This window comes from Elephas maximus, chromosome 20 (assembly GCF_024166365.1).
Source record: "Elephas maximus indicus isolate mEleMax1 chromosome 20, mEleMax1 primary haplotype, whole genome shotgun sequence".
Classification (NCBI taxonomy): Eukaryota; Metazoa; Chordata; class Mammalia; order Proboscidea; family Elephantidae; genus Elephas; species Elephas maximus.
The window spans coordinates 61,360,208-61,386,058 of record NC_064838.1 but is presented as its reverse complement, the minus strand read 5'-3'; the positions used below and the strand labels follow the sequence as shown (position 1 = coordinate 61,386,058).

Here is a 25,851-nt window from a genome sequence, read left to right as displayed (position 1 = left end):
GATATCTATTTTTTGTGGAGAGCTTGACACTGGCAAAAGGGGGTGCTTGAAAGTTCCCTAGATCCTTTTTGATTCAGCAGAATTTATCTGCCAGGCCTACCTGTATACAGGTGAAAAGCTGTATGTACAAGGTTGCTTATTGCAGTCGTGTTGGTAATAGTACTAGTGGGGAAAGAGTCTGACCAGAGGCTGCTTAAATAATGAGCCTCCATGCACAGAACACTATACAGCTGTAGAAATACATGAAAAAGTGCTGATATGGATGTATGCCTGGGCGGACAAAGCAGGACGTGAAATAGGGCACATTGTGTGCGGCTGTTATGTAAAAAAGAAAGAAAAATGTATGGGTGCGTGTAGGTATGCATTAGCTTGTAGAACCATAAAATATTTCCGAAAGACATAAAGGGACTTGTAAGGTCGTTGCTGGGAGGGGAACTGGGTGGCTGGAGGAAGGAGATGGAAAAGGAAATTGTTCACCATGTGCCCATTTGTACACTTTAAATTTTGAACCCTGTAAATGCATTGTTTATCCAAAACTGAATAAAGCATTTAAAAAATAATAGATGCACTGAAAAATTCCTGGGAAGAAATAGGGCAAAATCTTAACCATGGTTAACAAGATGGTGTTATGGATAGTTTTAAGTTTTGTTCTTCATGCTTGTCTGTATTTTCCCAAGTGTTAACAGCGTATAACTTGTATAATGTGTTAGAGGAAAGAAAAGAGACAGGGAGAGAGAAAACGAGAATCAATGAATAAGTAAGTTAATATGAGTGAATTAATTCTGCAGATGAGGAAATTATGAACGCACCATGAATAAAGGCCATCCACTAGTAAGATGCAGAGTCAGGATTTGAACCCATCTCTTGTCCTGTTCCAACACTCAGTGGTCTTCACGGGACACCGTGCAACCCCACCACAGACACCTGACTGCATAGTTTGTATTTCCCAGTGTTGAGTTCTGTGGTTTACCTCTTCTGGGACTGCATTGTGCAATGAGTCTCTAGTAAATAGACGTCTGAGGAAGGTCCAAGTCAAGTCTAGTTGGTTGTATTGTGCCATTCCATTCCCTGGTTTTGATAATGCGCTATAGTTAGACAAGATGCCGCCACTGGGAGAAGCTGGCTGAGGGGTACACAGAGCCTCTCCGTACTATTTTTTTGCAACTTCTTATAGGTCTATATTTATTTCAAAATAAGAAGCTTTTGGGTTTTTTTAAATAGAGTATCAGGAGGGCCTGACATGGAGGTCCCTTTGTGTTCTCCTCCATCCCAGCCTCCTGCCTCCACTTGCTTTGCCAGAGAGCACACTTATTGTCCTCCATTCTACCAACCCCTGAGATGGAGTGTGTACCCAAAGCCTGCTGGCTTCTTCCCCGTAGCCTGAAAGAAATGCAGTGATACCTGAACTATCTTTACAAATTTGCAATTCTTTAACATGTAATTTTTGCCAAGAGTTTTGACTCCCAGGTAAAAATGAGTATTCTCTGCATCATTGCTTTTTGAATTATGATGGCTTAATAGAGGCAAATTAGAGACGGTACATTTACCCACTCTTGCACACAGCCGGCTCCTATAATTTTATTTATATTGTACCTTGTGGGGTTGAGAAGTAATTTAGAATGAATTAACTTTGTCAGACATTTAGGGTGATGAAATACTGGATTCCTCATACAATCTCTGCCTCAAGATGAGTAGCTGATAGGAATAAAACTTTCTGCTGAGATTCACCTTCTGTTGAAGGAAGACAAATGTGATGCCCAATTAATCCTGCCACGTGCATCTCTGAGACAAAAAAAAAAAAAAGAGACCCACTGCTGTTGAGTCAGTTCTGACTCATAGAGACTCTGTAGGACAAAGTAGAGCTGCCCCAGAGGGTTTCCAAGGCTGTAAATCTTTACAGAAGCAGATTGCCAAATCTTTCTCCTATGGAGCAACTGTAGATTCCAATCTCTGACCTTTTAGTTAGCAGCCAAATGCTTTAACCATCGTGCCGCCAAGGCTCCTCTGACAACAGACCCTGAATCATGTCTTATGATTCCCACTCACAACAAAAATGTGGAATCCATGGCCCAAACTGTAACAATTTTACCTAAAATAGTTCCCTCTTACTTGGCTGCATCAGAATTCTGTAACATGAAAGATGACTCACTGGATTAGAAACACATGTGGTACCTCTTTCTCCCACAGACAGAGAAGCGCATTATACAGAAGTTTTGCAAAAATCTTCCCACTAGATGCATTTGCTCCAAGTTAACTGAACTTTTTGAGGAGCCCTGGTGATGCAAATGGTTAAGCAGCTTGGTGGGAGAAAGACCTGGCCATCTGCTCTCGTAAAGATTACAGCCAAGAAAACCCAATGAGGCGGTTCTACTCTGTCACATGGGATCGCTATGAGTCTGAGTCGACGGAATGGCACCTAACAACAACTGAACTTTTAACAGAAATGAGTAGATTTGGGGCTTCAAAGACTGGCACTATCACTCTTTGAAGCTGGTCCCTAAGCCTAGGGAAGGTTGAGTGAATGCATTCTCTCTTTCCTTGCAGGCCATCTTTGAGCTTTCCCAAGGAGAAGAAGACTTGATAGAGGACTTGAAATTAGCAAAAAAGGTAAATTTAAACCTGGTGGTCATCTGAGTCACCTCACGTTCTTTCCTCTGAGGAATCTCACAGGTTGTGCTTTATGAGTACCCTCTTTATGACTAAGAGGAAGACCTGCCACCCCAAACCAAGCAGTGGGGAAAACAGCTCAAAAGAAGAAGGTGGAATAGCTCTCTGGGCCAGGCACCCTTAGGGGTTCTTCTCTGCATGTGTAATGTACCTCAGAGAATACTTAATTTTAAATCAGCAAAATGTTCATGGAGGCCTGGCCGTGTAGTCCGTTGTCCTGGAATCCTCAGATGAAGGGCCTCCTTATCCGTGGGAGAGGACGAGCAGGTGTCTCAGCTTGCAGCTCTGCCTTAGAAATAAAGTCACTGAGTCTCAGAAAGTGGATGAAGTGGTTAAGTGGGTCAGTTGCATACTGTTATGTAATTTGGGGTCTTTTATATGGAAATTTGGGACCCTGGTAGTGCAGTGGTTAAGCGTTTGTCTGCTAACCAAATGGTCGGCAGTTTGAATCCACCAGCTGCTCCTTGGAAACCCTATGGGGCAGTTCTACTGTGTCCTATAGGGTCACTATGAGTCAGAATCGACTTGATGACAACAGGTATATGGAAATTTGTTTTTTAATCATTTGGATTTGCGGGGGACCCATGCCTCTTGACGATAAACTATCCTCAAAAATCTTTCCATTCATGTGGTTCCTCTGGCATGGAGATTAAAATCCAGACTCTGTCCTCTGATATTGGCAGCCTCCTCAAAGAATCTCAGGTTTGGAAGGGTGCCTCCTTTCCTTAACGGTCCTTAGTTCAACCTTCTGCTGATCCCAAGCCTCCTTTGTAGCATTCCTGCGAGACGGCAATCCAGGCTTTGCATGGACACAGCCAAGAAACTGGGTGTTAGGCAGGGCTGGAGGAGGAGGAGGAAGGAGAGGACAAAGAACACATCTAACCCAGGGAGAAGTCTTGCTGGTCATATGTCCAGCTCCCCCTTCCTGCATCAGTGATTCCCAAACCCAACTGCTTAAGATGTTTTACTGTCATCCTTTTGCACATGGTGTCCTTACCTTACTAGTATACCCTTCCCTTTCCTTTCAACCGTCCAAATCCCGGCATCCTCTGGGAACCAGCTCAAATCTCAGTTCCTTCTTCACGACGTATATTGCCTCCACCTCTGTGCCAGGCAGCTCCTCTTCAGAACCTCCCTCAACTACTCCAGCCTGTGTCTGATCCTCTAGAGCAGTTACGATTTGATCATTTTTGCTGCTATGTGACATCTCTCCTTCAACTACTTTTTAAATTTATAATTTTCCATGTGCCTTGTTTTTTATCTTCCCAATCAGCTTTAAATTTCTTGAAGGCAGAGACTGTCCTGAGTCTTCGTATGCTGTTACCTATACCCATTGCCGTTGAGTTGATTCTGACTCATGGCAACCCTATAGGACAGAGCAGAGTACCCCGCAGGGTTTCGAAGGAGCCATTGGTGGAGTCCAACTGCCAGCCTTTTGGTTAGCAGCCGTAGCTCTCAACCACTGCGCCACCAGGGCTCCATACTATTACATTGCCCTGCGTATAATTGTATGTTATTATTGTTTAATTATCTGTAATAACAGATGATACGGCTGGTGGCAGAGGTTTTGGTGTGTTTGCTTTGAATCAACAGTAAAGGGCACTAGTCACTTTTTTTATTTTTTTAGAATAGGGTTCAATTGTAAAAGACCCAGCTGATAACTTGTTTTGTATAAAGTAGGAATTTTTCAGCCTGCAGGATCTTCAATGAAGTTGATTTTTAAAACATTTTACCAATCAAATCTGCTCCACACTTAAGAGATTTGTGCCCTTCCCTAGATGTATGATAAAATTAAAAAGCTCTTCTTTTTTTTTTTAATCTGGTTTGGTTTTCAACAACCCACAGAAGGCTCAAGGCAGTACTGGACTGTCCTGTAGCCACACCATCCGCGGTTTCTGCAGCATTGTGGGAGAAGTTGTTGGGGAGAGCCATGTGTTTGGTCATTCATAGGGCCTCTCAGGAGCCATTTATTTACCTTACCTGTTTGTTGTTGTTTACTTGCTTACCTCCTCGGACGTTAAAGGCTTGCTTCCATCTCTTGCCTTTCTCGTGCAGGCCTATCATGACCCCATGCTGAAACTCTCCATCATGACGGAACAAGAGCTGAATCAGATTTTTGGAACACTGGACTCTCTAATCCCCCTACACGAAGGTATAGTTTTGTTCCCAGAATGAGTCGTGACTTGTAGCCTTAATTGACTTGTCTTATAATGAGTCAATGATTATGTAATAACATGCGTAACCCAGAGCCCACTTCCAGCCCTGTTCATGTTTGAATGCCTAACACAGTCAGTGTTCTGCTTGTTTTTTGCCAGATCTCCTTCGTCAGCTTCGAGATATTCGGAAGCCTGATGGCTCAACGGAGCATGTCGGTCCCATCCTCGTTGGCTGGGTAAGAAAAGTTCTCTGGTGTTGGTTGAGGGTCAATGTCAGTCATTTAGATGGACTTGCATTCTATCTAGACTTTTTAATTGGCAAATACGGGTTTCACATCAGAAAAAAAATAAAATAGCAAATTCCTAGTAAAAATTTAGGTTTTAGGTCTTCAAAGCATGAAAAAAATTGTTATAAATTTAGTATATTTGAAGATAATCTGACCTTTTTGCAATAAAATAAGTAAAGGTGTACCTGAAACTATTATTTTCACATCCAACAAAATAAAACTAATTAATGTTCAATTCAGGCCAATTACTAATATAATTATTAGCCTTCTAGTCCAGTAAAAATTGATGAACATATTCTTGTCCATCACCAAAAAAGCTTTTGTTCAGCCTAAAAACAATCTCATGGTCAAAATGCGGTTCCATAAACAAGGTAGTAACTAAATGCTGCTCATGTTTCGTATGTACCTGCTCGTAAGTATCTTTATAGGAGAGCTGGGTATATGCTGACCTTTATCTCAACTTAGCCTATTTGCCTTTTCTAATTAAAGAAATGCTCTGAGACATTAGATTGGGAGTTGTAAGTTTATGGTCCTGGGGCTGAATTTGTTGTGTATTGGAGGGCATAATGTTTGTTTAATTTACTTTAGGCAAGACCTGCACACACTCTATTTTGCCACAGTACCTACCACACCCTGTTCCTCCTCTGAGCATGTGAATGTTCCACCCCCGCTCCAGGTGTTTGTCATTTGTTATGAAGCAGGTAGTGAAAGCAGTTTACTTTGATGACTTCTTCCAGGCAGGGTTAGTTCCCTTGTCCTCTGATCCACACAGTGTTCCAGGAAAGTCGGTAGGAAGTGCCATGACAGCAAGTATTAGAGGTTATTTCTCTGTTTGGAGAGTGTTGTAAAGGTTGTGAATCCTAGTATTGCCATGTGAGTTCTCTTTATCCAGTTACCTTAACCTTCCTAAAACCCATTTGGTGCAAACAGTTAACCCACTCAGCCGCTAACCAAAAGATTGGAGGTTCAAGTCCACCCCGAGGCACCTCCAAAGGAAGGCCTGGTAATTTACTTGTGAGAAAATCAGACATTGAAAACTCTGTGGAGCACAGTTCTACTCTGACATAGCACAGGGTCGCCACGAGTCAGAATCAACTTGATGGCAAAAGGTTTTACTGATTAAACCCAGTTACCTTGCCTGGATGCCATACGGACATACAGAAAGCTTTGACACAGCTCTCTTAGTTTAACTTCTGCATTTTGATCACTGCCTTGATCAAGAAACTTTGAGCGTTTCGTGACTTGGATTGCTTTAGCCTGGGAGTCAGTTTTAGCACTGAGGCTGAAATATCCCAAGGGTGCCTGTAAGGCAAGTAATATTCTAAGATGAATAATTTAGAAAATGTGCCTTAATGTTTCAGGAGAGATTATTTGCCTTATATTTTTGACTTTCATTTTATTATGAGCCACAAAGAAATTTTCTCTAAAGAGAAACAGGCAGCTGGAGACAAATGGGGTAATGAGAAGAGGTTCTGCCTCAGTATTCCCTGAACTTCCGAGCCTGGACTGCTGTGATGGAATGGAGTAGGGGGTGGTAAGGCTCCACTCAAGAATTAGCATAGTGTCTGCTGTTTTAGGACAAGACGGCAAACTACAACTGCATGGTTTCTTTAAGCATCATACACAAATTGTCAGTTCGTGCCAGAAGCAAAATCGTAGGACTATGCCCTTTTATTCATTTTTTCTGAAGGAAATGCTTGTTACTTTTGTTAGGAAATTTGTTTCATCGGTGGCATCTTTGGCAGTCCTTTTCTGCACATACCCGAAACAAGTGTGTCCATGCTGGTTCATTGCTATCTGGACCCTTCAGACTTCAAATAGAGACTTAAAGCTTGAAGAGCAGCCTGTGATTAAACAACTGGCCTCTTGTTACCAGATCTCATGAGAAAGGGCCCTTATTTATCAGGCCTGATGAGCTGTTAAATGTTTTTGCTCTTTTAACTGCAGATGTGTCTGTGTGAGTGGGAACTGTAACCAAGCTGTACATCTCTTTGAGTTCTGGTCTTTTTAAGAGAACAAAATAAACATCTTAGCAGACTTTGAATGAGAAAAGTCAGAGCCCATTCGATCCATGAAAAATTGATTTATTTCCCCCCGAAAAGGAAAAAAACAACAAAAAAAACCCTTTTGAACAAGTGAGCCTCGCAAGTGGAACAGCCCTGACCAGTCCTTTTGACCTTAGAATGAATCAGTTACTTTACTCTGAAGACCTTAAACAGAAGGGTTGCTTTTTCTCAGGGAACCACCCTGGTTAGTGAAGATCAGCCACACACACACACGCACACCCCCTCACCCCCACACAGGTCAGCTGCTGGCGTAAGCCTTCCTGACAAAAAGAAATACCTCCCCAAGTGACTTAGCATCCTGCTGACATTTTTTAAGTAATAAAATAATTTATAAGCTCTCCAAGGCACGTTCTCATGTTAATTTGGGTTCTAATTACATTTTAATTTCAAAGAGAAGGGCAGGGGACATGGAAGCAAAAGAATTTTTGTTGTTGTTGTTCTGTCTCTTTTCAGAATGTTGGGGAGATAGAATTTCTAAAAAGTGAGAGAATTTCCTTTATGAATTCTTGACAGCCTATTTAAAGAGATACACGTGGGTCAGAGCTTTGACCCAGGAAGAGAACAGGCTTCAGACTCTAGTTTTGTCTCCAGCTGAGCAAGTACTTTGCTTCTATGAACCAGTTTCTTTAAAAAAAAAAAATTCTTGGGACAAATAATAATGATACTTGTACTTATATTATTATTTACCATGGGCCAAGCTCCGTGCTACGCATTTTATGTCTTATTAAGAAAGAGGAAGTATGCGTTTTATAAGCAGAGAAACTAAGGCTCAGAAGGGTCACCGAACTATTTAGTGTCCAACTTAGCTTTGAACCTGATCCTCTTTGACTCCGGGGTTTGTACTCTTATCCACTGCATTACCACCCCTCATCCACTTACTCATTTACTGTAATAAGTGAGTGGGTATGTATTTTGAAACCAAGATGTATATACTCTTCATCTCCTGTCAAGTTAGTTCAAGTTCACTTGGGGCCTTTTCACTCCAGTGGGCTGAACGAGAGAGCCTTTCAGGTCATGCCCAGGAAGCAGCACCCTGTCGGGTGTAAACACAGGACCACAGCCTGACACGGTTGCCATGGCAGCCGGGCTGCAGGATCAGAGAGCTTAACGCCCCATTGGACAGTCAGCAACCGTGTGGTAGGGGCTAGTTTACATCCGATGGTTACTGCTGATTTATTTCTTCAAAATGAAAACATTGGGCATGTCCAGGTCTTTTTAAAAGGCAAGGAAGTGGAAACAAAACTAAGAGGGCCTGAGGCCCTTTTTAATTAACTCTGAAAATCTAAATTACAAGCTACAATACCCCATCTAGGGTGTGGGGCTGTGTGTGTGTGTATAAGTACTAATTATCATTACTTTTCAGTATAAGGTTTGAGAAAAGAATTTCAGCTTTTTTTTTTAAAAAAAAAACCACAAGTAGAGGTTCTTATAACATGTAAGGAAGGTAGACACTTCCAAGGAACATTAGGCTCAACTGTGAACTCTTAAACATTACTTCCTTTGTATGTTTTTTTTTTTTTTGTTTCAGTCACTGAGAAAATGACTTCAATAAGGGTGTAAAATACACAGCAGAATATTTAAACTTTGATCATAGTTCAGATGCCACCATGCTTTATTTTTAAACGATGTTCCCAAACCATCAATTATAATCTAACCTGGTAATCCAGGACATGTTCACTTATCTATTCATCCAGAGCACAGAGTCTGCCGTATATTAGGCCCAGTGCAGAGTACTGAGGATGAAGAAATGAAAGACACGGTCTTGCGTGGAATCCCTCCACAAAGCAGGTGTCACCATGAATGTAGCTTTCTAGGCCAAGGAAGAGAAGAAAAGCAGCCAGGCCACTGGCCACATTTAATGGTTTCTGGTCGCTATCTGGAGGCTGACAGCCCCTGTGTTAGGATGCTGAGCCTAGGGACCGTCTCACACAGAGGGGTGCAAGTGAGCAGCGAACAGCCCTTTCACTGAGTCTCTGGCACTGTGTTTGCACGATGTGGCTGATGGAATATGTCAGGGAGATTAGCATTTTGCTGGAAGGAAGGCAGTGGAGTTGGAATATTCTGTGGTCTTTAAGCTTAAATTGTCCTTTGCTGGTTATTGTGATGGTAACCATTAAGTATAGCCAAGAATCATTCTTGGCATGTCAGAGCTAATTTAAGAGATTTTTCTAAATGCTCTCTGAATCTGATTTTTCACTAATCATAATTTTGCTGTAACATCTTGGGGCCCTTTGTAATTGGGTGGCTTTGGAATCAGGTAATCTTAAGCTAACCTAGAGGCGCTTGCATGGAGCCAGGCAAAGGGCCAGGCTGCGGAGTCTGACTGCTGGCTTGCTTTTTGTGCCGCTAAGTCTTCTAAATGAGTTTCTTGTGACTACTTTTAATAGAAATCCTCTAAGCATAAGAGGCTCTCTCACCAGATACTTTTGGAAGGTTATAACAATTCTGCAGTGTAAACATGTCCGATAATTCCAGGTCTTTCATTTTTAGCTTAAATTGGCAGAAAATGCAAGTGAATCGTGACAGGGGTCTTAACAATCAAGAAAGCAAGTGCAGCTAAGAAAATCAGTGCAAGCAAGCTGGAACCTAGGAAAGCTGTCAGTTGCCTGCCATTTTGAAGAATTCCTCTGGTCCCTTCCAGCCATGCAGAGAAAGGAATGTTGGCCAGGCCTGGAGACTAGTTAGATGTTTGTTCAGTCCCCAAGGGTGATGGCAGCTTGTGGCTTTAGAGCTCATTTTAACACTCCAACCCTCTTTTGGTTTTCTTTTCCTAGCTGCCTTGTCTCAGCTCCTACGACAGCTACTGCAGCAATCAGGTAGCTGCCAAAGCTCTACTGGACCACAAAAAACAAGACCACAGAGTCCAAGACTTCCTGCAGCGATGTTTAGAATCCCCCTTTAGCCGCAAACTAGACCTCTGGAATTTCCTTGATATTCCAAGAAGCCGCCTGGTGAAATACCCTCTGCTTCTTCGAGAAATCTTGAGGCACACACCAAATGATAACCCAGATCAGCAGCACCTGGAAGAAGCAGTAAGTCTGTCTATTCTGTCTCTCCTCACTTGTTTTTGCCCGCGTAGTGGTTCGTGGACTGGGTAAGTGAGTTAATGGAAGAGCCTGCAGGTGTATGGGACTCAGGAATCTTGGGTTCCAGGCCTGGCTCTGCCATCAACCACATTGGAATTTTGTAAGTTACTTCTCCTGTCTGTGCCTTAGTTTCCTAACCTTTTAAAATGCATTATTTACTTGAAATGCACTGTAAGGTTCTTTTGATTCTAAAATGTCTTTGTTCTGTCTAGGTGACTATAATCCATTTGTTACAGCTGCTGACTAAGAGTTAGCATCTCTGTGGAGATTTTAAAAAGGAAGATTTTTATTTAATTGGAAAAGGGGAGTTCCTTGTGCCTTAGGCCCAAAGCCCATTCATGAGGTCAACATGCATTTAAGCCCTAGCTCCCCTTGATCCCAACTGTAGTGGAGTGCCCAGTCAGGCATCCTGCTTACCAGCAGACTGTCCAGAAATGCTTATTGAGTGGGTGACTTGGGAATTATGGATTCTTCGCTAGCAGCAATTGAAGACCAGGAATAATGGGGTCTGTGTCATGAGAATATTGCGAACTGTGAGCATTCCACTCAGAGAGCTCGTTTCCAGCTGGGGTGGCCTTTAGGCAGGGCAGAGGAGATGGCGTGCCAGGAGGAGCAAAGGTCTGAGCAAAGATGTAGAGAAATGACAGGGCAGGTCATGCCTGGGGAGTATCATGGAGCCATCTGGGATTGAGGATACTCTGAGGCAGCAGCGGGAGATGAGGCAGAAGACATGGGCCCAGATCGGGTTATAAAACCTAAACGTGTTGATGTCGAGTCAATTCAGACTCATAGTGACCCTATAAGAGAGTGCAGCTGCCCTATAGGGTTTCCCCGGCTGTAATCTTTATGGAAGCAGATGACCAGATCTTTCTTCTAGGAGCTGCTGTGTGGATTTGAACCACCAGCCTTTCAGTTAGCAGCCAAGCACTTACCCACCGCACCACCAGGGCTCTTCTGGTCTGGTTATAGGGAATTTTTAAATATCAAATTGGGAAATGTTTCCTTTATTCTGTAATTAATTGAAGATTGGTTGGTTTGTTTCCTAAGTAGGGAATGCCACGTTCAGCGTGGCATTCACTTACAAGCTATGTGACCTTGGGCAAGTTACTCCCTTTGTCTGTAGAACAAGGAGGTGGAGGAGGAAGAGCTTGCTGACAGGGAAGCAGGTTGGGAGGATGCTGCAGTGGTCCAGGTGTGAAGTTGTGGAACTTTGAGCAGGGATGTGGCAGTGGAGATGGAGACTAAGAGACTGATTCAGGGGGAAAATCAACAGGGCTTACTCCCTGATTGGATCTGGTACAATAACAGAAGGAGGAGATATGTAATAATACCAACACCCATAATAGTAATAATAATGGTATTAGCTGCTGACATTTATTGAGTACCTTGCAAATCACCTTTGTGTATTGCCTTACATAGCTTCTATGTCTCATTTAATCCTTGTAGCAACCTGGCATGGATTGAATTGTGTGCCCTCAAAATATCTTTCAACTTGCCTAGGTCAGGATTCCCAGTATCATGTGATTGTCTGCCATTTTGTTATCTGATGTGATTTCCCTGTGTTACAAATCCTATCACTATGATGTAATGAGATGGATTGGTGGCAGTTATATTGATGAGATCTACAAGATTAGATAGTGTCTTAAGCCAGTCTGTTTTGAGATATAAAAGAGAGAAGCAGGCAGAAAGACATGGGGACCTCATACCACCAAGAAAGCAGAGCGCACTCTTTGGACCTAAGGTTCCTGCGCTGAGATGCTCCCAGACCAAGGGAAGACTGGTGACAAGGACCTTCCTGGAGAGCCGACAGAGAGAGAAAGCCTTCTCCTGGAGCTGGCGCCCTGAATTCGGACTTCTAGCTTACTGGACTGTAAGAGAATAAACTTCTCTTTGTTAAAGCTATCCACTTGTGGTATTTCTGTTACAGCAGCACTAGATGACTAAGACCCAACCTGTGAGATAGCTGGTCTTATTAGGACCATTTTCCAGAAGAGACTTGGAGGATTAAGGCCCAGAGCCAGCAAGTGACAGAGTTGACATTCGAACCCTGTCTATTCCATTCTTCCTTTTTCCACTTTAGTTTGATCCTATGTGATCCTATGCCGTGGAGCCAAAGGCCTGGCCCCTTCTTTCAGCTGCTGTTGCCTTTGGAATTGAGGAGAGCTGTCTGGCCCCCAGGCTTTGTGGAGATTCCTCAAAGGTACAGAGCTGGGCCAGGTGTCTCCAAGGAGTGATAGAGAAGAGTGAGGAAAGACCCTCTCTTGATTCATGAGGTGTTCACCGAGTCTGGCAGCCTGAGGCACTCAAACCAGGCCCCCCATCCAGCATAGATGGGGGACGCAGGCACCAGGCATGAGGCCCGCCCCCACTTCATCATGTCTGTTTTTGTTTCTGAGAAGAGTGTGATAGAGTTGCCTCCTGTCCATACTTCATCCAGCAAGAGTGCAGTCTGCAGGAATGGGAAAAACAGTACTGTTTTGAAGCATATGAGCCTGTTCTGAGTTTTATTGTAAAGATCTCTTTTTTTAATGTGCAACATGAAAGAATACTACTTTTTTTTTTTTTTTTTAAAGCATTCTGTGAGCTAATGTTTGAATTTCAAAACAGATAAGAACAGGATTGTTTGCAGTGTGGAAGCGCGTACCAGCAACCAGTTTCCCCAGGGCAGGAAATGTGGAGCCGTTTTCACAAGTCTCATCGGTACCTGATTTATTCAGGCAGATCTGTGCATGAAGCACAGTGTACTTGCTTTTGAAAATGTCTGCAGACCAAGCGGTCTCTACACAGTAAACCCACTGCTGTCGAGTTGATTCCGGCTCATGACGACCCTACAGGGCAGAGTAGAACTGCCCTGTAGGGTTTCCAAGGCTGTAAATCTTTACAGAAGCAGACTGCCACATCTCTCTCCCACTGATGGGGCTGGTGAGTTCGAACCACCGACCTTTTGGTTAGCAGCCAAGCACTTAACCGCTGCACCACCAGAGCCCCTTCTACGGATAGGCACAGCAATTTGTTTTCCCTTCTTTTCAAAATCCTTACAGCATTACCCCAGATGAGCAGAAATATTTAGCCCTGTGCTCTTGGGTGCACTGTGAATGTGTGATAACCATAAAGCCCAAAGAACCCATGTAGCTTGACTTAAATGTTCCCTAAATAAATGTTTCCATCTATGAAAACGGAAAAATCAGAGCGTGCTAAGCACATTGCCTCGACACCAAGGGAGTTATTACATTCAGTCCTGCGATTGGATCTAAACACAGGTCTTGCTTTTAATGCAGTGCATCAATAACCACACCTTTATTGTAATTTCTTAATAGGGTTTTGGAGACTTAATAGAAATTTCCCCCAGAAGAGAGTTTCTTAAAATAGAACTTTGGATATTTAGATGTTCCAGAGAACTGGTTGGTTGACATTTTAAATTCTGAGGATTGTTTTGGCCAAAAAATGATCCTACAGACCATCTCTTCCCCCCACCTCCCACTGTTCCCCAACTGCTTTAAAAAAAATCACTGGAATCAATGGAAAGAACAGTCCTGCTTTTGACGCACCAGCAGTTAAGGCTTGGTTCATGGCGGGAGCCAACGAGTAGATGATACTACCCCACAGGGCTAGACAGACAGGGCTTTCAGGTCCCGGTTTGAGGAGGATGATTCCAGATGTGTGGGCTTAATCCAGGTACTGTCAGCAGATATCTCCCACCATCTCCTTTCACCGCTCCTTCCTCTTCAGTTTGAACCCTGGTGAGAAAAGCAACAGTAAGTTTCATTTAAATGCACAACTACCGTGACTGCCCTTGGCAATCTGCTGAATGTAACTTTATTTCTTTCTGCCTGCAATCCTGCAAAATAAATCCCTTCCAAGAACCAGTGCAGAGGGATTAAACCCTGGTGGTGTTCAGGTGGATGTAAATACAAAACAGTATTTTGAATAAACGCAGGCAGACCTGGAGGTGCTATTCTAAATGTGCACATAGAATCTGCAGTGATAACACTGATTCCTTCTGTGTCCTGTCTCTCTGTACTCTTTAATAAACACACCGGAAAGAAGCAGCGTTTGGAAGTAGTCATAGCTGCCTAAGGAACCACTATGACATTGAATTTTATTAATCTCCATGTGATTTGCCAGCTGTCCAGTTCCTGAGTTAAATGAGGAAATGAACACATTTCTATGCCTGTAGTGGATCTTTCTGGTTTCCTGGATACTTGGCAGGAAACTCAGAAAATTAAAGTCCTGGTTAATTTGTGCCGTCCAGGTACACTTAGTAATAGTTAACTGATAAGATTATTAATTAATGCCAAAATCTTTGAAGTCAAGGAAAAAGCATGGATTCTACTACATGTTAAAAGTGTAGGAAGGTCAACAGGTAAGATAGTTGTAAATCAATTGTTCAGAGGCTTCCCCTGTATTATAAATGTCTTGAGGGTAGGGACCCTGTCTCATTTCCTTGAATACCCGGTCTAACACCAAGCAGGTGTTCAACAAGCATTATCCAAAAACCAAACCCATTGCCGCTGAGTCGGTTTTGACTCATAGCGACCCTGTAGGGCAGGGTAGAGCTGTCCCAGAGAGTTTCCAAGGATGTAATCTTTACAGAAGCAGACTGCAACACCTCTCTCCTGTGGAGCGGCTGGTGGGTTCTACCTGCCGACCTTTAGATAGGCCGCCAAGCACTTAACCACTGTATGGCTCCTCAACAAGCATTAGATGAATTAGTTTGAAGCCTGAGTCATGTCTTTAGCTTGTGAAATTTCCTTTTTTCTTTTGAAAGTACGATAAAAACCAAGAAAGGGGGAATGGAAACAAAGTTAGTATACCAAAACCAAAAAAAAAGAAAAGCCAAACCCATTGCCATCGAGTCAATTCCAACTCATAGCGACCCCACAGGACAGGGTAGAACTGCCCCATAGAGTTTCCGAGGAGCGGCTGGTAGTTTTGAACTCTCGACCTTTTGGTTAGCAATCGAGCTCTTACCCACAATGCTATCAGGGGTTCCAGTATACCAAAGTATTCTGCTATTTATTCATTGTTTTGTGGCTATAAAACTCAGATTAATTTTATAGGATTTGTGTTTGAAATTAGGTTGACATCAAGGCCAAAAAACTTCTTTTAAGGAGCCTGTTTTTTTGTTTGTTTTTTAATAATGTGTTATTTCTTGTTAGCAAAATGGTGCTATCGCCAAAATTTGGGAAATAGAGAAAAGAATAAATGATTTTTGAAATTCGTAATATCTACAGAAGTGAGCAGATTATGCATCCGTCCCTAGAGTGCACTCTTGGGCTTCAGCTTGTTACTGTTAAGACCTTCTTTCAAACTTGTATCAAAGGTCTCTCAAAATTACACTAGGTCAAAAAGTAAATACATAAAGGAAGCATAAACAAATATTGAACTGTAGTTAATGATATGATGCTGATGTTCTAGAGGTACTAATATCTGCAGCTTACTTTGAAATGTATCAGAAAGATAAGAATGGGTGGATGGAGAGATGTATGATAAAGCAAATATAGCAAAATGTTGGAGAGTCTAGGTGGTGGGCATATGGATGTTCACTGTACAATGCTTTAACTCTTACAGATGTTTAATTTTTGAATAATAAAATATTGGGGGAAAAGAAACTTGTATGAAAATACAAAAGTTATAACTGGTAAAAGTTTTCACCCAGTTGCTTTGGGCAGAAGGTATCTTTTCACTAGTCCTCACTTAACAACCCTGGAGAGAATTCATGACCACATTAGTTTGTTACAAGATCTGGAAGCTTCTTGCTAAGTAAAGGCCTCTGTCAGAACCTTGCTATTCAGAGACTGGTTTGTTTTACTGTTACTTATTGCAGTTCAGGGCCCTGGTGGCACAGTGGTTAAGAGCTTGGCTGCTAACAAAAAGGTTGGTAGTTCAGATCCACCAGCTGCTTCTTAGAAACCCTGTGGGGCAGTTCTACTCTGTCCTATAAGGTCACTATGAGTCAGAATCTACTTAACGGCAACAAGTTTGGTGTGGTTATACAAATATATATATGTGTGTGTGTGTATCTAAATAGAGATACAACATATTGAAAGCATTTTATTATTCCCCCTTCTCCCAGAGTCGCAACTTAGATGACAGGATCCCAGAATTTAGATCCCGGTATGCCTTGGTGATCTTCGAGGCCAAGCACCTGAGACTTGTTGGCGTGGATGGTTTGCTTACCTCCCCCGTACTTTCCTCTTTGTTTCCACAGATAAACATCATTCAGGGAATCGTGGCAGAAATCAACACCAAGACTGGGGAATCTGAATGCCGCTATTACAAAGAACGGCTGCTTTACTTGGAGGACGGCCAGAAAGACTCTCTGATCGACAGCTCAAGAGTGCTGTGTTGTCACGGCGAACTGAAGAACAACCGAGGCGTGGTACGTGGTTGGTCTCCTTCAGCGGTCACATCCTGTGCCGCACGCGATGCTCTGCTGCTGAACCTCCCCTTACTCTGACTCCCCAATCCATGTGGGTGTTGTTAGGTGCCATGGAGTCGGTTCCGACTCACAGTGACCCTGTGTACAACAGAACAAAACACTGCTCAGTCCTGTGCCATCCTCACAATCATTATTATGCTTGAGCCCATTGTTGCAGCCACTATGTCAGTCCATCTCATTGAAGGTCTTCCTCTTTTTTTGCTGACCCTCTGCTTTACCAAGCATGATGTCCTTCACCAGAAACTGGTCCCTCCTGGTAACGTGTTCAAAGTATGTGAGACAAATTCTCATCATCTTTGCTTCTAATGAGCATTTTGGCTGTACTTCTTTCAAGACAGAACCCTATCCATGGTTAGTTTTCAGACAAAAATTATTTTTCCAGTGTCTTTTACGTCATAAGAATAAATTTTTCCCCCCATGGGCCAGTACACATTCAGAAAGAATTTTGGAAATCAACATAGGGTTGCCAACTTTTTATTTTGTTTGATCTCGACCTTGAAAAACAAATAAGTAACAGTTAACATCTCCTCGCACTTTGATTTCAGAAAATAAAGGGTGATTTTTAGCAAGATGTTGAGGGGATTTGACCTCAGAAAAACAGATAACTCTTAAGTTGAATGCATTTAGCTTTATGAAAACCCTTTTCTTTCTCGTGGATCAGCACCCACCCACAGACTGACATTTCAAGACCTGTTTGTCTGTCTGTTTGTTTGAAGTAATAGCCTGCCTTCACCGGCTGCCTCTCTAGCTCTGACCTGTAGGTGTCCCGTTTCCTGGCTTTTATTCCTGAGATATCGAAGCTCTTACTCCTCTGCTGTCGTGGAAACCTGTGCAGCCCTTTCCTGGAGCATTTCCTTCCTACAGTGGGTTACAGTTCTCCATCTGTCTGTCAATAGCTTCCACTAGAACATGCTCTTTTCGGGTAGCAACCATGTCTTGTCAATCCCCAGCACCTACTATGGGGACCTGGTACATATTGCCAGTTACCATCCAGTCAGTTTCAACTCACGGTAACCCCATGTGTGACAGAGTAGAACTGTGCTCCACAGGGTTTTCAAAGGCCGATTTTTTTGGAAGTAGATTGCCAGGCCTTTCTTTTGAGGTGCCTCTGGGTGGACTCAAACCTCCAACCTTTCGATTAGCAGCCAAGTGCGTTAGCAATTTGTACCACCCACGGAGTGGCACATATTAAGCGCTCAGAAATGTTAATTGAATGAGTGAATGCTTATGTAAAAGAAGGTTGGATTTGAATTAAAGAGAGTTCAAAATTTGTTCAGTATACCAGATTATTTTTATGTGTAGCCAGTAGAAAATAATGTTTAATTCAATGCATAAATGAATTAAGTAGAAATTAATGTTTAATTAAAATACGTATTTTTTTAATTTCTGTGTTGAGGAAGAGGATTTCGACTTCAATTGTATTTTATCTTCAACATCTAGCCAACCTGTAGAATGAAAGCCAAAACTAGATTGACAGGTTTTTGATAAACCTTTCATGATTCAGGGGACAGCCTTTTGACCTGGACTGTGAGGAACTTTTATGGGCAGGCTTGGCAGTGTTTCTTGAAATCACTGTGTACATGTCATGTCATAGCACCCGCTCTCAGGGCTGCTGTGGATCCAACCAGCTGATGGTGCAGCAAGTAAGGAGACCTATCCTACTGATTTAAGACATGTGTCTGTTTGACCAGGGGGTTACTGGTTGCTAGATAGCTGTGTCTGCTTCTTGTTGGTTTTCAGAAAGTGCTTGTGGACTTCTAACATCTGATCCTCTGGCTCCTTGAACATTCTTTCTAGGAAGCCCTGGGGAAAATAGCTGAGAAGATGCATGGCTCCTTGGAATGTGGGCCTGTTCTGTTTCTATAAGTCAGTCAAGGACTGAAGACTGTCTGATTAGACATGTCAAGGGCTTTGGAAACAAACTTCAGCTCATATTGCAGGCAGGTTGATCTTTGAGAACACAGATAGTAGTTGGGGTAGGGGAGGTTTGTTTTAGGTAATTTTTTTTGTTATTGGTGGTGGTGGTTTTCTTCCAGTATACCTGTGGAGGAAACCCTGGTGGCATAGTGGTTAAGTGCTACGGCTGCTAACCAAAAGGTTGGCAGTTAGAATTTACCGGGTGCTCCTTGGAAACTCTATGGGGCAGTTCTACTCTGTCCTATAGGGTCACTGTGAGTTGGAAGCAACTCGACGGCAATGGATTTTTTTTTTTTTTTTTAAATACCTGTGGAAGTCATTGGGAACAAAGTCCTGTGTCAGAAAAAAAGCATAGTAGTCTGAAGGCTAGAAGGAGCTGAGGCTATAAGAGGAATTCTCAGTGAACATTTACTTTTTAAAAGGTTCACCAGACAATCCGAGTTCAAACTGCCTCCCTTGGCTCGAAGATGGATTGAAACAGAAACTGTGACAAAATCCTTGGTTTTTTTAGTCTAATACCTAGCTCCTTTCCTCTCCTACTCCCAAAAAGAGAAGTCTTAACATACATTTTCCTCCCCTCCCTTCCCCAAAAAATCCTTTAACTTGGTTATTTTGTGCTTTACTCTGTTTTTCAGTCTTCTTCAGTGCACACTTTACCCCTTTGATAAACACAAACTCTCACTTTTCACCACACATAGGCAATCATCCGCATTTGTGTGTATCCACCGGCCAGCGTTTGGCTGAGCTTTCTTTTCCAGTTTTCGATGTGTGTGTCAGAATGGTGTTGTAGGAGGACCCACAAATGGCTTTTCCCCAAAACATAAAATTATGTGATAATGTTGAATGGGCTTCTTCTGCCCCAAATCAAAATTAGAATGCGAATTTCCACCCCCACCCAGCCCTAAGCTGATATTCGCAATGTGAAGGCAATGCTCCAGCCCTAAGCTGATATTCCCAATGTGAAGGCAATGCTCTTTTCCCACCGGGAAACCAGACCTCATCTGCAGCCTTGTGGATCTTCTCGCTTCAGTTCTGAAGAATCTCCAAACTGTGAGAGGAGCTGGATGGAGCCACATTACCCCCGCTCCAGCCAGCAGACGTGCTTTCATGATGTGGTTTGAGACAAGCCTCTCAAAAAGTGAATCATTTTTGAGATTTCCTTTTGCCCATAACACACACATCAGTCATCAGCCTTTCAAGCATGACCTCTTCAGAGACCCCAGGTTCCAGTGAACTCAACTGAGAAGGAAAACTTTGGTCCTCTTTCTCTGTGGCTACAGCTGCATGTTCTGGTTCCCTCAAGAATGGGCAGTGTTGAGAGCTGAAGCTCCTGGACAAGCTGATCATAAGCTCTGTGGCGGAAGGAATACATGTTTCTGGGGTTTGGGAAGTAGATTAACACTAGGCTTCTTGATATACCAGACTCATCATTTATAAAAAAAAAAAAAAAAATTTTTTTTTTTTTAAATAGATTATTGCTAGTTTGATCTGTTAGAATTATATTGGGTAATATAACCATGGAGAGGAGTCTCCCTAGGTGATGTAAATAGTTAACAAGCTTGGCTGCTAACTGAAAGTTGGAGGTTTGAGTCCACCCAGAAGTGCCTCAGAAGAAAGGCCTGGCAATCTACTGCCAAAAAATCAGCCATTGAAAATCCTATGGAGCCAAGTTCTACTCTGACACACATGGTGTCACCATGAGTCAGGATCAACTCAGTGGTGACTGGTAGTACTGGTTGATACAACCACCAAAGCCAGGGCGTGCTGACTTTTTTCCTTCATTACCCCCTTTATTCCATCCCCCTTCTCATTCTTTTCTTCAGGGAGCTGGAAGCTGTGTATGTCTGCACAGGCTGTGTATATTGCAGTCCGACTAGCACTGCTGGAGTTGGAGCCCTGGCTTCAGGTGCCCGGTACAGAAAGACTCTCTGCAGTGGGTCCTAGGGAAGCATGCTGATAGGAAAGGCAATGGCTGCATCTGGAAATGCCTCTAACCTGCCTGAGCTCCATTCTCCTGGTTATAGATTTGAGCCTAGAAGCTCATTTTCCCATGAAAATCTGGTACCTGGGGACCTCTTACCACACAGGTCCACAAATCAGTAGCTTACTAGATTATTGCTAACAGAAATCCTGTGAATTCTTTTCTTCTAGAAACTGCATGTTTTCCTGTTCCAAGAAGTGCTTGTGATCACTCGAGCCATCACCCACAACGAGCAGCTCTGCTATCAATTGTACCGGCAGCCAATCCCAGTAAAGGACCTCCTGCTGGAAGACCTGCAGGACGGAGAAGTCAGGCTTGGCGGCTCCCTGCGCGGGGCCTTCAGCAACAACGAGAGAAGTATGCATGACAGCCCATGCTGACCTTTTCAGTGAATTTGGCTGTGGTGGTTAGTCATCATTTCAGAGGGAATGGCTGGGCAGTGGAAAGACAAGAGCGAAGGCCTTGGAGCCAAATGAATTCCATTGCTGTTTCATCACTTACTGGTGGTGTAACCTTGTTGAACCTCTGTAGGCCTCAGTTTCCCATCTGCAGAGTGGGGATCCACGTGTTCCTACTTCATAAGGCTGTTATGAGGATTAAGTGAGACACCGTAAGTGAACGTGTCCGCTCGTAACCTGAACATTGGCTCCTTGTCTCTGCCACCTCCTGTTGGAGAAAAGCACGCTTAATACCAGACAATCCCTTGTGGATGTCAGTTTCACAACAGTGGGTTTTGTAGTTGTGCTGACAGACTAGTCTTACAGAGACATAGAAACGGTCAACTGGGCTGAGGGTTCCTCTGTAATGTTACCTGAATGGGCTTCTCTAACTCGAGACTTCATTAAGAGGAGCTCAGGTATCAGTATCTATTAGTCTCTTCCATGTGTCTCACAGACAGTGCCTAGGCAATTGATTTCTTTGCCCCTGTGAAACTTACATTGTAAAGGAAGAGAGAAACCAATAAATATTCCAGGTGCTCTTAAGAAAAATAAATCCTGGTATGGGGGCCAAGAGAGAGAATAGTAGGAGGCCTGTTTTAGACAAGGTGGTCAGGGAGGACTTTGAGAAAGTAACATCTGAGCCTCCTGGGTTAACATAGGCATCATATTTTCAAAGTGATTCACACGTACTGTCTCTCACCTATTCATCAATCCTTCCACCCTACCGGTAATAATGATGATAGTAGTAGTTTATATTTACTGAACACCGCGAGATGCCAGGCATTGTGTGAGCACTTAGCTGTATTATTACATTTGTTCCTGTAACAACCTTATAAGTCGAGTTCTCTTGGTTTTCCCCATTTACAAATAAGGAAACTGAGGCACAGAGAGGTTAAGGTAGTTGCCCGAGTTGCCATCTGACATGGTGGTTCCAAGCCTGTTGGTTATGGGGTTAAAGCAAGAGAACTGGGTCAGAGTGCTTCTGTGATCCAAACGTTGCATGCAGGACCCATTAAATGGCAGTTGGTGGTGGTGTTATTAGACTAAATACAGATATCTTGCATATTGTGCACTACCGTTTTTCAGATGTATATAGCTCCTCTTGAGTTAATTAGAAGGTAATTCCATTTAAAAATGAAACAGTGTATCATAGCTCTATGTCTTTACGTATTTTCTGTCTCAGCGGGTACTAAATGTACAGGTTCTGTCATGTGTACAGGTACTGTCATGTGTACAGGTACTATCGAGTTTTTTCTTAAACTTGAAAAAACTGTAGCTTGGGCGCCTGTTAAAATTACAGATTGTCAGACTCATCTTATATCTGTTTAATCAGAATCTCTAAGGATGGGTGGGGCCCAGGATCTATATTTTTAACAAGCTCCCCCGGGGCTTTAGTGTGGATAACCAGTACTCTGGGATCTCCTGAAATGCAAGACTTAGTTATTCTAAGCTGATACCCACCTACTAGCTTCTGAGAACAACTGAGGCGTACCATTCTGTCAACTCCAATTAATTGGTGGTAGCTGCAGGGTGGAGCTGAGCCACGTGCTGGATCAGTGGGGAAACATTTCGTAATCATTTCGTTATGTCTGCAAGCGGGATTGCCATGAGTCGCAATCAACTCCATGGCAACTGGGAGCCATGAGCAGTGGGGGTTAGCATTACTGTATGTGTTAACTTTGGCCGGGGGAAGTACCTGTTTATTGACCTTTTTCCCATGTATTTTTCATTTCTAGTTAAAAACTTTTTCAGAGTAAGTTTCAAAAATGGATCCCAAAGTCAGACCCACTCGCTACAAGCCAACGACACCTTCAACAAACAGCAGTGGCTTAACTGTATTCGTCAAGCCAAAGAAACAGTTCTGTGCGCCTCAGGGCAGGCTGGAGTGCTTGACTCCGAGGGACCGTTCCTAAATCCTGCCACCGGGAGCAGGGAGCCACAGGGAGAAACAAGACTTGAGCAGATGGACCAATCAGACAGTGAGTCAGACTGTAGTATGGACACGAGTGAGGTCAGCCTCGACTGTGAGCGCATGGAACAAACAGACTCTTCCTGTGGGAACAGCAGGCACGTTGAAAGCAACGTCTGACAGGAGCATGTGTACTTCGTGGAAGTCGCCCTGTGTCTTACCTGTACAGTATTTGCATTCCACACATGGAACGGTTGGGAGAAGCACTTTTTAATATTTTGTGACCGTGTTGACCCAGTCTCTGATACCTGTACCTTTGGCCCTAGTACTGTAACTGCCAGTCTGTCTGTGTAAGCTGGAACTGTGGCAACTCCTACCCTGTGTTGTGTTTCACAAGTGTCTGGGTGGATGGAGAGGTACTTGAACAAGTTACTTTCAGTTGTCCTGCTGGATTTTAAAAAACAGTTAAAGAATCTCTAAACTACTGTTTTCTGTAGAGTCCTTCCGTGCCCCCCAGTGCTCGCCCAGCTCTTTGACATGGTAGCTGACGGCGTGGAAGTTAGAGGCCTTGCAAGCAGGGTATGAGGAAGTCACTCGTGTCTCATGATGGCATTTGAGGGAGAACCAGGGAAGTTCAATGCCTCAGAATGAGATTGGTTCAATGGCACTCAACCAGAAAGCGTCATTGAACAACATCCCTGGGGATTTCGGAGGCTTCATTTTGCAAGGAAAGAAGTTCTGTGTTGACTTGCTGTTGATTCCATCCAGTGCAAGCTTGATGCAGTAATCTGTTAGGGCATGAAATAGAGTCTGACTTTAAAAGGGCGATTACAGAAGCAGCTGCCAGCTCTGAATCTTTGACAGAAATGCGCATTGCACCAAGAGGCCTCTGTAGTAGTCAGTGGCTTGCCTGGAGAACCACTTCTAGCCTAAAATATCAAAATAGAAACTCACAGGGCCTAGAAATAACCTTCCAGGATCACAAGAAGGCCCTGTCTTCATTCGTGTTGTTTCATCTCTCTTGGCCCACTCACCCTTTAAAGCGTGAATGAAAAGGTGAGGAAAAAAGACAGTGACTGTGTCAGTGACTCTGTTTACAGAAACTTGGGAGAAGAAGAACTTGGAATGGGAAGTGCTTCATCATGGCCTTATGTAGGAAGCATTAAAGGAGAAAAAGTAAGGTCCTGTGCTCTTCTGAGAAAGGCCAGAGCCTTGGGTTTTCCTGCTGTGGTTCTGGGTCATCAATTTGCCTTCTCTGACTCTGTGCTGTGGTCAGAATCATAATTACATTCTCCAGAGGCCAATTCAATTAGCACTCTAATTTAATTTGATGCAGTGGTTAAAGCACTCGGTTGCTAACTGAAAGGTGATTCGAACCCACCAGCTGCTACTCAGCAGGAGAAAGGTATGGCAGTCTGCTTCCATAAAGATTACAGCCTTGGAAACCCTATGGGGCAGTTCTCCTCTGTCCTCCAGGATCACTAGGAGTTGGAATTGACTTGACAGCAATGAGTTTGCTTTTTATGATTAATTAGGATCAGTTAGCCAAACTAGAAACTTCTTAGTCCAGCCTTGACTTGCAGTACTGGGTGGGTTGCAGATCTGGGGGAAATAAAAGTTAACTAAATACACGCAGAAAAGCTCCCTGTGAGTGTAAATATTAACAATGACCTGTGCAGAACTATACCTGAACCAGCACTAGTAGTAATGATTCTAAATTATTTACAAAAAGGTTTTTCTTTTCGATCTTCTGTGTCTTTCAAGTTTACAGGAGAAAAAAAAAGCAGTCAATACAATGTTGTCATTTTATTATGTACATGTCATGTGCACTCAAGCTGTGTGACAGGATTATCAATATACAACCAAGATAGATTGCTGTATTATTTTGGGGAGGAAAAAAAAAAATTGTGGTCAATTTGTCCTTGTAAAACATATTTCTGTATTTATAGATTTTAAACATGGTGAATTTTTTTTCTATTACAAGTTTATTTAAAACTGCTTCATTTCTCAAGTTGTTATTGATTTAGTGGGTGAGCAACCTTGCTGCAGATAAAAGCTGAGAAAAGTCATTTGATGGCAGAGAAAAGAATGAACCATTCTTTGAAAGAGCCATTGGCCCCTTTGGCCAGTGTGTTGAGAGAAGAGGTCTGTCAAGTATTGCCTGTGGGAAGAAAGTAACTGAATGTTTTGATGAAATGAATGTTTTTGTATAACGGCCTTAAACCTTTCTGGAAGCATTTCAAATAAATTACATTAAAATGCCATGTGTTTCTGTACAGTGTTGGCCCTAAGAACATAAAATTTCAGCTGCCATCCTGGCAGGCTTCTTTCTGAAATGTTTGATTGTGGTCCCCAAATACAAACTTTAAAATAGGGTGTGGGTGAAAATAAATGATTTGGTCTATGACAACTTTCACCGGACTCATATTTCTAGCATCTGATTTTCTCAAGCATTCTTCATTCACTTACTTGCTTATTCATTTTAGCAACTACTTCTTGAATCCACGCTGTGTAAAAGTCAAGTGACAAGTCATGATAGTTACAGTCAACAAGTACTGAATTTTACTGATTAGCAGAGGGGCCTGCTGACGAACTTGAAGCTAAATTATAGAAGGGAAATTTCACCTTGAAATTCTTACTGGAACTTCAGTCTACCTTTTCTTTCATTAAAATGACTAGTTTTCGTCCCCCAAAGATTAGTTCTTAGATGAAAAGGCTGAGATGTTTTAAGCTATTGGTAGCCAATTCTCAATAGCAAATTAGCCCAATAAGGCCGCTAGTTAGTCTTATTTTTATGGTAAGACCTCACCATTTTTTTTTTTTTTTTTTAACATACTGTGAATTCCCAGATCGGTCAAGGTATTCACGTAAGTAAATATAAGTCCAAATTTTTTTCCCAA

At 42.8% G+C, this 25,851-nt stretch overlaps 1 protein-coding gene across 8 annotated transcripts in view; it reads left to right on the top strand.

The window, feature by feature from the left end:
- The window catches only part of ARHGEF3 (Rho guanine nucleotide exchange factor 3), a 356,437-nt gene extending 331,070 nt beyond the window's left edge, over positions 1–25,367 (top strand). For all 8 annotated transcript variants that reach the window (XM_049862260.1, XM_049862261.1, XM_049862258.1 and 5 more), the window contains 7 exons: positions 2,545–2,607; positions 4,723–4,819; positions 4,983–5,059; positions 9,951–10,208; positions 16,474–16,644; positions 20,773–20,959; positions 22,779–25,367. In XM_049862260.1, coding sequence (XP_049718217.1) covers positions 2,545–2,607; positions 4,723–4,819; positions 4,983–5,059; positions 9,951–10,208; positions 16,474–16,644; positions 20,773–20,959; positions 22,779–23,131 — 1,206 coding nt within the window. In that variant the 3' untranslated portion in view covers positions 23,132–25,367. The remainder of the gene's footprint in view (positions 1–2,544; positions 2,608–4,722; positions 4,820–4,982; positions 5,060–9,950; positions 10,209–16,473; positions 16,645–20,772; positions 20,960–22,778) is intronic.
- The last annotated feature ends 484 nt before the right edge of the window (positions 25,368–25,851 follow it).